This window comes from Nuphar pumila, chromosome 10 (assembly GCF_984573655.1).
Source record: "Nuphar pumila chromosome 10, dmNupPumi1.hap1.1, whole genome shotgun sequence".
NCBI classification, from domain to species: Eukaryota; Viridiplantae; Streptophyta; class Magnoliopsida; order Nymphaeales; family Nymphaeaceae; genus Nuphar; species Nuphar pumila.
Genome location: NC_143258.1, coordinates 7,586,489 through 7,597,963, shown reverse-complemented (window position 1 = coordinate 7,597,963; position 11,475 = coordinate 7,586,489). Strand labels below are relative to the sequence as shown.

Sequence of the window (11,475 nt, the reverse complement as noted above, 5' to 3'; positions counted from 1 at the left end):
ATTAATGTTTTGGAGGCATTATTTGATCAAACATGAAATTTTACCAGCGAGTTGCTCTGAAGGGTATGTCAGATTTTTTTAACTTGTATGTCAGATTTTTTAAGGGTTAAAAAAATAATGGCTTACAATTTGTGGAGTTTTCAACCCTCAAAAAATCATAATTTTAACTTCGAAAACTAAGTACCCATGACAATAATCCCCGTATATATCTGTCAAGAAACCATTCTCTCTTCAATTTCTACTTTGCCTTTAATGATTGACATTGGCCATCACATCATGACGTAGGTTTTATTGTCTTTTGCTAAGGAAAAAAAAAAGATGCCAGGGGCTGAAAATGACAATCTAGCAAACCCCATGGAAGAGCCACAGATTCTCTTGCTCCTTCATGTTATGAAAGATGGGAAAACAGTGAGCTAGCTCTGCAACTAAACTGGTTAGGGAAGAATGGCAGTTGGTGAGGCATGGTCTTTGTGGTGGCAAACTACCAACAAGCATGACACAGTTGCCAGAGCACTCCTCTCATTAGCCATACCCATCCTACTGTTCCTATGGTTTCGCTTTCTTTCTCACAAAACCAGCAGGCTGCCTCCTGGACCACCAGGTTGGCCTTTGCTCGGCAACCTCCTTTCTTTGAAGCCAAACCTACACGAGCACTTCGCTGACCTCGCCAGGCTCTACAGCCCCATCTTTAGGATCAAGTTAGGCACCAGGCTCGCCGTGGTCATAAGCTCACCCTCACTAGCCCAGCAAGTGCTCAAGGAACACGACGCGGTCTTTGCTAACAGGGACGTACCTGTTGCTGGCAAGCACTTCACTTATGGTGGCTCGGACATAGTATGGAGCCCTAATGGACCAACATGGCGCATGTTACGCAGACTTTGTGTTCAACAAATGCTCAGTGCAACTGTCCTAGATGCACTTTACATGCTACGCAGGAGCAAAGTTCGACAGAGCGTGGCCGACGTCTATGTGAAGTCTGGGACGCCAACCAACGTAGGTGAGCATGTGTTCTCAGCCATAATTGGAACCATAACCAGCATGCTGTGGGGAGGGGAGGATGAGGATGAGGACGAAGAGGGGAGTGGTGAGGCTGGTGTTGAGTTCAAGAAATTGGTAGGAGAAGCGACTGAAATCTTAGGGAGGCCCAACATAGGGGATGCCTTGCCAGCCTTGAGATGGTTAGACCTTCAAGGTGTGGAGAGAGATGTGAAAAAGGTTCTTCCTCAGTTTGATGATCTGATCAACTCCGTTATAGAAAAGAGATTGAAGAAAGATGGTCAGGATAAAGGCAAGGATTTCCTGGGGTATCTTCTCAAAGTGAGAGAGGATGGGGATGAGAAGACACCACTGACCATGAACCATGTCAAAGCCTTACTCATGGTACGCATGGCATTCTTTTCTCCTTTCTTCTCTCTTTCTTTCCATTTGGATTCAGTTGCCTTGAATCTCTTATTTATCTTGACATAAGTTTTTTTATGCTAAAATGAGCCAATCTTAAACAGTTCATTTTGGGGACCTAGATCGAGAAAAAACTGGATTCAGCATCTGATCTTTCTATGGATCTGCCTTTTGCTTGGATCACTAGATCAGTTACATGTTAGGCCAAGTGTTCAAGTTTGGCTCGGTTCATAAAGACTCACCTATGCTTAGCTCTTGGAAAATCATATACTAATTTATTGATAAAAATTGAACGCAAAGCATGATTTTAGATGCAAGTCATTAGAATTCATGTTTTTCGTTTTATCTTTGAAATGAAACCATTGGGGGCTCCTCGTGGTTGGTAGGAGATGTCAGTGGACGTCTCCATGTGGTACTGGGACGTTGCAGGTTCAAACCCCAGTGCTACAGTTGAATAATAATTGATGGGGTCTGCCTGACCCCGGCTTGACTTTCTCAAAAAATATATATAGATATATATCTTTGAAACCAAAAAATAAATAAAAAAAATAGCACGCTATACCGTATTGTAGGTTGATTCAGCCTTTGGTGCCTAAAAAGGACACACTAAAAAAAAATCTTAGGAACGTGGCCACCTCACCACGGTAAAATTTTTAATTAAAATGACCAGATTAAGTTACACTGAGAAAACATACAAAACTGTCAGATGCTAATACATGACAGAATACTGAAAACAATTACGTGGTTCGGCTTGCTCTAGCCTACATCCACGAGAAAGGCTACCTCATCATCCATTATCACATGAAGGTTTACATTTATATGCAGTACAGGATAATCTCGACTGAGTATTATTGCCATTATCCATACTATCATCACAATGCATACAGTGTGTTTGGCGTGATTTTTGGGATCATAAGATTCATAATTCAAGGAGATTTGTTGACCGTTATCATTCTTATGACGATCTGGAACAGACTGAAGAGGTTAAACATTAATACAATCTAGCTTTTTTATGTTGGTTGATAGGTATGTTATGATGGCTTGTCAAGAAGCCTTTTGCAACAACTATTCCAAGTCTCAGCATTTTGAAACAACTATTCCAAGTTCAACATTTGTTTGGATCGTACTCAGATGCTATATTTCAAATGTTCGTTGTTTGATGATATGCGGACAACTTGGACAATCATGAATAATGAGTCGAATTACTTAGTTTTAGATCGTATAACCAAATCAGTTTATCATTTTACATGTTTTAACAAGTTTATTATGGGGTTTTTTTTCGGATACAGATCCAATTATGAAATTATGTCTAAAAATGATGATTTTTTGCCTCGAATATGGATTTGATATTAGAGTTTTGCCCAAAATATGGATTTTTTTTCGGAACATAGAGTCTCGAATTGGATTTTTGCCCCGAATGCCTAAAAAAAAACTTCAACAGTTAGCGTCCAAACAAAAGAAAAATGAAATATTTCAGGATAAAACACTAGAAATTAAACAAAGAAAAACTACGATCACAATAGTTTTTTTTTTTGGATAATCCAAGTGCAAAAACCCCACATCACGAACATGGACTGGCCTCCAGTTGGTGAAACCCTTGAAGTCCCCATGTTTACCGCGGAGAAAACCCAGCTATGATCTTTTTGAATATAACCGATTATAGTGACCGAACTGTGTTCAACTTTTTTGTGGCAATCGTCAACCCATCTTTTTCATTGGAAAACTTTATCTGCATGTCTAGAAATCTCTTGTTGATCTTCAATACAACAAACAAGAGTGGTGGTGGCAATGATGACGTTAATGGTGTTCACAAAGAAACAGTTCTGACGATACACAAAAAAACAGTTTTAAAGATAAACAACTATGAATGAAGGCAATGGATTGCTCTAATAAAAAATGATTCAAGAGAATGAATCCACAAATGAAACCCCCAAAAATCAATTGGTTTCAAAAGCGAAGAAGGAAAGGTCTAACATAACATACATTCTCATCGACGGTGACACGAAGACCAGCGTCCGTTTTTTAGTCTGTCTTGCAACTCGTAGATCAGTTGGTCTTTCTCAGAGATCTTTTGCTTCAGCCTCCCCATCTTCGATTCAAGCTTTGAAATAAAGATTAGGTAAAAAATTAAAGACCCAAATCCCAATTTCTATGAAGGAGAGAGTCAGGCAAGAGAGGGGTGTGCCAGTCGCTGCACAAGGCAAGAGAGGGGCTCCCCTTCGCTGAACAGAAGAGAGAGGGAGAGTCGGGAAAGAGAGGAGCATGCTTGTCGAGGCAAAACTTTTTGTTAAACTTAGTTTCCCCTGTCTTGTTCTTTTTGTAAGAGGGAAGGGAGTGGAACAAAAATAATTATGTTTAAAGGATGTGGCACATCCACCGCATCCAACATTTATTAAAAATAGTATATTTTTATAATTTTTGTCTCGCGCAACGGGCAGGATGTGCCATCAAACATGACCTCAAGGACATGTTACATGTCCCTTGTATTAGACAAGCATGATTTTCTTTATGGTTGTTAGAAAGAGTTTTTCTAGTGTTAACAATTTGTCTGCCTTTCAATAAAAATGTCTGCCCTTAGTTCATTTACATGCTTGTTTTCTACTTGATCCCAATTTTTCATGTTTTAAGAGCTTCATGCAAATTACAACTCTTATGCTTGTTAATCCAATGAAAGGCCTTCTTAATGTCTTGTCCTGGTGACAACAGCACATTCATATATTTGTAAATCCACAAAAAAAAAATAGCAAAACTAATGTATAGTAGAATTTCCTTATAAAGTATACCAAATATTTTTGGTGATTCTCAAATAGAAGTTCAAGTTCAAAATTTGCAACCAAGTTTGGCAATATTTACAGCAGGATGAAGAAGCTTTAAAGTATTTATTTTTTACATATGAGACTGGAACCTATCTTAAAAATGCCGCATGTTATGAGAATATAATGTTAAAATGATATTAAAGGTATGATATCATAATACTTAAAAGGAGGAAAATCACTTTGATCTACTAATACTTGAGATGAAACTCACTTTGGCAGGCTCAATTTGCTAAGGACTCGACCTATTTCTATAATTCGTCCATACACAAGTTTTTTTTTCTTTTTTTCCAGCTAGGACAAGGGGAAACACCCCCTCTCCCCCATCATCATCATGACGGCACATTGGCAGACCTCCTGTTGGTAAGCTCCTTGCGCTCCAAGCATACTTTTCTTTGTTCATATACATCACTTTCCATTGTTGAAAATCACCAATTTGACATGAATCCATGGTAGCGCAACAGCCAGAGCGTCCTTCCCAAAGTGATATGCTACTTTTGGTGTCTATACAAAGAATATAAATCATGGTTTTACAAAGAATTTCGAAGAGCACCAACTACGGCATGAGAACAATAGTATATCCACACATGATGGATCCATGATTGACTGCACTATATATGCCCTTCAAACAAGAACCTCTGTGATTGGTTTTCACAATAGTGACCATAGATATCACGTAGAGACTATGGTTTTATTACTTGATTGCTTACTGTGTCCTTTATATCTCTTAATACCCTTTAAAGAACATCTAGTTTATCCCATCTGCACATAACATGAAAAAGGTGTCTTTGGTGAGCCACAGGACATGGTCATAGGAGGAACAGACACCACATCCAACACAGTAGAATGGGCCATGGCTGAAATGTTGCAGAAACCAGAGATACTGATCGAAGCACAAAGAGAACTGGAGGAGGTGGTTGGAGTTGATAATATAGTAGAGGAGTCAGATGTGCCAAAGCTACGATATCTGAAAGCAGTGATCAAAGAAACCCTACGCCTACACCCAGTTCTACCACTTCTTGTGCCACACTGTCCCAGCTCTGCCTGCAATGTGGGCAACTACGTTATACCAAAGGGAACAAGGGTTTTCATCAATGCCTGGGCAATCCATAGAGATCCTGCATATTGGGCTAATCCATTGGAGTTTGATCCAGAGAGGTTTCTACGAGAACCAGAATGGGATTTCACTGGAAAAGATTTTCGATACCTTCCATTTGGGTCGGGGAGGAGGATATGCGCTGGCATCGCTATGGCTGAGAGGATGGTCGGGTATTCCTTGGCTTCTCTGATACATTCATTCAACTGGTATGTGCCAGAGGGAGAGAAGCTTGACCTCTTAGAGAAATTTGGGATTGTGATGAAGAAGGCTGTTCCACTTCTTGCTATCCCTGAACCACGATTGTCCAAGCCAGAACAATATGATTGAATTTGTAATATTAAACTGTTACAGAATGTCATACTTTTCTTAAAATGTCTGTATTTTGTGAACTGAAGTGGTTTTCTCTATTGTTTCTTAGTGCCGTTCAGAGGGTTGATCATGAATATTGGAGGATGATTCACTTGTGATCCATCCAAGTTTAGATGAACCTTGACCAAAGTGGAAAACTAAAACCATTTATATGGTCTCAGGAAAATAAACATTGGACAGAACAGGTAACAGATTATTCTTAAAAGGCATCATATATTGGACATAACATGTAATAGATTATTCTCAAAGGATGCTGTTAAAGTGGTAACCAGATGGAGGAGCAACAAGACGATAACGAGAGGAAGATGGTAGTCAACTAAAGATTGCTAATAGGAGAGAGGATCAGGTCCAAGACCTTGGACAGAAAACTGTTCTAACGACACACAGAAGTTGCCAAAAAGGATCGAAGCAGGTTATATGTTCCCCCCGGAACACGCAGGTGCGTGTTCTCGGGTCTGAATGAGCGCCACGTATGTAAGCAGGTGGGGCTCGTTTCCCCGTGTCTGTCGGTATCACTTAGCATTGAAGTCCGGTGCATTTGTAAAGACTTAAGTACCATTTCCCACCATTAGCGCCATGAAATGATGTTTCAAGTAAAGGACAAAAATGTCCTCCCGCCAGAGTTTGCAAATACTTAAGTACCCTTTCCCGCCATGACGCCATAAAACGATGTTAGGAGTAAAGAACAAAAATGTCCTCCTGCCAGAGAGGTTAAAATCATCATCGTTTTCGTCCTAAAGAGTAAACTCCTCTGCTTTAACAGAAGCTCATCGCAATATGTTGCCCTAAATGTTTCAGATCACCCTTTGACGACGTACCATCTGTTGTAACAGGAACTCCCTTTGACGATACATCCTTTGTTGTCGTATGCTGCCGTCAGAGCACCATTTGTCGTCGTCTGCTGCCGCCGGAGCATAGTGATAAGCATCGTTGCCACCAGCAGTTGCAACTACCTTCTAGGTGTTTCTCTTCCACAGTCGGATTAGCAAAACTTGTGTCCTAGAAGTTGAGTTTTATATAAGGTTTCGTTATGTAAACAAATCGATTTGTAAATCTGAATGCTACATCTTACAACTGGTTGTATTATACATGCTAAATAACACCTATTTTCGTACTGAAACAAGAGTCGTGAAAGGCAACAATATGCACTTATGAAGGCTAAATTTCTACAATGATTTGTAAGTTTGAATTTAACAAGGATTATACATTTAATACAGTAGTGATTTGCTCGATGCAGCAATGATTTATACATTTGAAGCAGTAGCGATTTACGATTTATGATTCATGATTTATATATTTAATACAGTAGCAATTTATGATTTACAATGATATGTACTTATAAAGAGTTCGATTTCTACAACGATTTGTATGTTTGAAAGAGCAATTTGTACGTTCGATGCAACAACGATTTATACGTTTGAAGCAGTAGTCATGTGTATTTATGATTTATGAAGTTACCATGATTTGTACTTAAGTTTGCTAAATCGTACTACGATGTTTACTTATGAATCCAAAACGTTACAACGATATGTACTTATGAAAGGTGTGATTTGTATAACGATTTATATGTTTGAAGCAGCAATGATTTATACGTTTGATGCAATAGCAATGTATAATTATGAAGCTACCTCGATTTGTACTTAATTTTGCTAAATCGTACTACGATGTTTACTTATGAAGCCAAATATTATGACGACTTATAATGATGGTGATTGTGTAACAAATGTGATAATTTGTAATAATATATACTTGGAGAGGCGTTTGTAACATACAATGATGCGGTTAAATTTATGTGTTGTGCAGGTTAGCAATGACTACAATTCGTAAGTCAAGAAAGCCTTTGTCGTTGGAGGGGATGACTCTTGGAGAAATCATTCGTCAATCCGATATATATGGAGGTTATGTAAAGTACCAAAATATAATGAACATTGAGAATGAAAAAGACATAAACAAATGGTTTAATATTTATTATACGGAGCCTGATCCATCAGATATTGAAGATGAAAAGCAAACAAAGAAAGATGAGGAAGAACTAAAGACGAAGAAGAAGAAGGATGACGAAGAGAAGAAAAAGCAAAGGAAGGAGGACGAGAATGAAAACTACGCGCACTTATGAGGCAAAAAGATTTTTTTTCCTACCGACCATGCAAAATTAAATCTACATGCACATCATTCTTCATGTTATCTGTCATGATCGTCAGTTGCATCGCACTATACTATGCATCGAGTTATTGTTTACCATGCCAATAAAAAAATGACTTATCGTACATGTGTGTTGACGATAGCGATTCACGTGACAACAATTTAATGACAGCTACGATGCTACGAAGTGATTTCAATTTTAATCGCTAAATGAACAATGATTTGATTATGCAAATCGTCATCGTAATCGCGTAACAATGTAAATGTTATACGCACATGTTTCAATATCATAATACAAATATCATATAAATCGATACTAGCAAACACATAATATGTTACAAATCGATATACATATTGCATAATATATTACAAATCAATACATAAATTCAGCATAATAGCTTACAAATCGATATTAACAAACAAAACAATATCTTGCAAATTGATAGTATGTTACTACAACCGCGATTTGCATTATATTGTTATATTATTTTCTATATAAAAGCAAATCGTTGTGCCTTACATAGACGTCATTGCGTAAATCACATACAACACAACCGAAACCCAGGTCTCACAAAGCATTGTGTAACTTCGTAACTACAAACCCACATGATTTAAAATTGTATTCATATACAAAAAATATTAGTATTTAGTTACAATACATCATGACCAATGGTTTGGCTTAGATACAATACATGACCATCATCAAGAAAGAAAACAGATTTCATCACCAGTATGAAACCCACATCCAAAATAGTGATGTGCTTCTAATGCAATCCAAGTGCAAAAATGTGGAAAGTTATTTATGAGAGGACATTTTCATCAAACACATATCTATCTTTTAGAGACTCTCATTTTTACAGAAGAGATCACCAAAACATTTGTATCGTTCATCGTCGAGTTCATTTCCTGCTGCAAAGTGATTCTATGTACTGCTGCAGATACATCCTCTCCAAGCAAACGAGCTCATTAGTAATGACAGGTCTCTGCACCATTTCTCTTGGGCTGAGGCTGATAGAGACTCTAGCAATGGTGCACCTTGAGAATATGTTTCACAAACTTCAGCTCAGACACTGTCCCCTTGAAGAGCCGATGGAATACATCATAAATAGCTTTTACGTATTTATCATAAAGTATACCTTTAAGCGATTTACAGAATGACATCTTTGTCGACCACAAATCGATACAAAAATTCTTGTTGATAGCTTATAAATTGATATACAGAATCAGGATAGAAATCGATATTAAGAATCAAAACAATATCTTAAATCGATATCAAGAATCAACATAAAAATCGATATTAAGATTTAGAACAATATCTTAAATCGATTTGAAAATTCTTATTGATATCTTAAACATCGATATTTAAAATCTTAAATCGATATTAACAATCAAAACATTATCTTAAATCGATACGGAAAATCCTATTGATATCTTAAAAATTGTTATAATGTTTAATCGATTTGTCTTTGTTACGAAAATATTGTCATAGTATCACGCAAATCGATGATCAAATATCATACAAATAGATATGAAAATTATTGTTGACAGCTTATAAATCGATATATAGAATCAACGTATAAATTGAGGGTTTAGGTTTAGGGTTTAGGGTTAAGGTTTAGGGTTAGGGTATAGGGTATAGGGTTTAGGGTTAAAGGGTTTAGGGTTTAGGGTTAAAGGGTTTAGGGTTAGGGTTTTAGGTTTTAGGATTTAGGGTTTAGGGTTTAGTAATATATTAAGGGTTTAGGTTTTAGGGTTTAGTAATATATTAAGGGTTTAGGGTTTAGGATTTAAGGTTTAGGGTTTAGTAATATATTAAGGGTTTAGGGTTTAGGGTTTAGTAATATATAATGAGTTTACGATTAGGGTTTAGTAAGATATTAAGGGTTTAGGGTATAGGCCTATTTAGGATTAGGGTTTAGTAAGATATTAAGGGTATAGGGTTTGGGTTTAGGCATTAGGGTTTACAATTAACATTGTAGCGACATCAGGTGGCCATTTGCGTGTTTCAATCGTTGCTTATTTAGTGATTTCTATGAAAATCGCTTCAAAGCTTCATACCTGTAATTAAATAGTTGTTACGTGAATCGCTGTCATCAACAAGTATAAATCACTATTTCATCAAACGTGTAAATTGTTCCTGCTTTAAACATACAAATTGATGTAGAAATCATATCCTTCATAAGTACATATCGTTGTAACGTTTGAGCTGCAACAGTAAACATCGTTATACGATTTAGCAAACTTGAGTACAAATCTTGGTAACTTCATAAATCATAAATCTCTACTGCATTAAATCTACAAATTGTTATTGCTTTAAATGTATAAATAATAAATTATAATCTCAATGTTCATTATATTTTGGTACTTTACATGACCCTCATATATATTGGATTGGCGGATGATTGGCGACGAGTGAGGTGGGAGAAAGAGAATCTTTGGGCATAGGATGAGGGATGGGAGGCACAACATCGACAATAATGGATGGTGGTTATTGGAGGTTGAGGAGTTCAGAGGCACAGGAGGCGCCCTTGCTTCTCAGAGCACCCGCAGGCGACTTGTGCGGTGGCGTTGCGGTTGTCCTCTCCATTTTAGACATCATTATCGCCAGAAAGAGAGAGAGAGAGGGAGGTTGGAGAGCGATAAGAGAAAATGTGTCTAAAAAAGCCAGTGCGATATAGCTGTTATAAACAGAAAATAAAATATTGTGGATTTTCTCCCCTGCCAGTTTAAAATTTTAAATCGGAGTCATGTTCTCAACGGACAACACATAAATTTAACCACATCATTATATGTTACAATCGCCTACCCAAGTACAAATCGTAGTACGATTTAGCAAACTTAAGTACAAACCATGGTAACTTCATAAATCTTTACAATTTTGATACCTTAGGTAAATCACCGTTGCTCAAGGCATATACAATTAGTCAAAATCGTTCATTCACTTAGTATATGCAATGTATCGCAAATCACAATTGTAGTAACATATTACCGATTTGTGAGATATTGTTTTGTTTGTTAATATCGATTTGTAAGCTATTATGCTGAATTTTCGTATCGATTTGTGATATGTATAACGATTTATCAGATATTATGTGTTTTGTAGTGTCAATTTGTAAGCTATTATGAAGAATTATCGTATTGATTTTTAATATATTATGCAATATGTATATCAATTTGTAAAATATTATGTGTTTTCTAGTATCGATTTGTAAGATGTTATACAATGTATTATCCTATCGCGATCTACACAATGACGTCTATGTCAGTCACAATTGGATGAAAATCACAAATTTGCATAAGTACAAATCGCGATAAAAATGCATGAACAAATTGTTGTCTCATCTAGCCTTCAAATATACACATCGTTATATACATTGTTTAGGGTTTAGGTTTAATGTTTAGGGTTTAAGGTTTAGGGTTAGAGTTTAGTAACATATTAAGGGTTTAGGGTTTAGAGTATTCAGTTAGGTATAGTAATATATTATGTGATATGTTTACCGATTTGTATAAGATATGACACAATTTGTAATATATTTTGCCAGATGTACATTGATTTATAAGATTTTATGTGTTTTGTAGAATCAATTTATAAGCTATTAGGTTAAATTGTCGTATCAATTTGTAATATATATATATATATATCGAATCGTAAGA

At 36.7% G+C, this 11,475-nt stretch overlaps 1 protein-coding gene across 2 annotated transcripts; it reads left to right on the top strand.

Annotated features, from left to right (window-relative positions):
• Nucleotides 1-351: 351 nt before the first annotated feature.
• On the top strand, nt 352-5,696 carry LOC149823414 (flavonoid 3'-monooxygenase CYP75B137-like). 2 transcript variants are annotated; one of them, XM_090018825.1, is made up of 3 exons: nt 352-1,380; nt 4,506-4,574; nt 5,014-5,696. In XM_090018825.1, exons 1-3 carry the CDS (start codon nt 445-447, stop codon nt 5,635-5,637), a joined length of 1,629 nt encoding a protein of 542 aa, XP_089874951.1. In that variant the 5' UTR covers nt 352-444; the 3' UTR covers nt 5,638-5,696. The 2 variants fall into 2 exon arrangements, with proteins under 2 accessions (XP_089874951.1, XP_089874952.1); XM_090018826.1 differs by lacking the exon at nt 4,506-4,574.
• The last annotated feature ends 5,779 nt before the right edge of the window (nt 5,697-11,475 follow it).

Coding starts and splice junctions, on each gene's coding strand:
- LOC149823414 (XM_090018825.1), top strand. CDS start 445: ATGGCAGTTGGTGAGGCATGGTCTTTGTGGTGGCAAACTACCAACAAG. Junction 1,381..4,505: donor ATGTCAAAGCCTTACTCATG/GTACGCATGGCA, acceptor CTTTTTTTCCAG/CTAGGACAAGGGGAAACACC. Junction 4,575..5,013: donor CATTGGCAGACCTCCTGTTG/GTAAGCTCCTTG, acceptor GGTGAGCCACAG/GACATGGTCATAGGAGGAAC.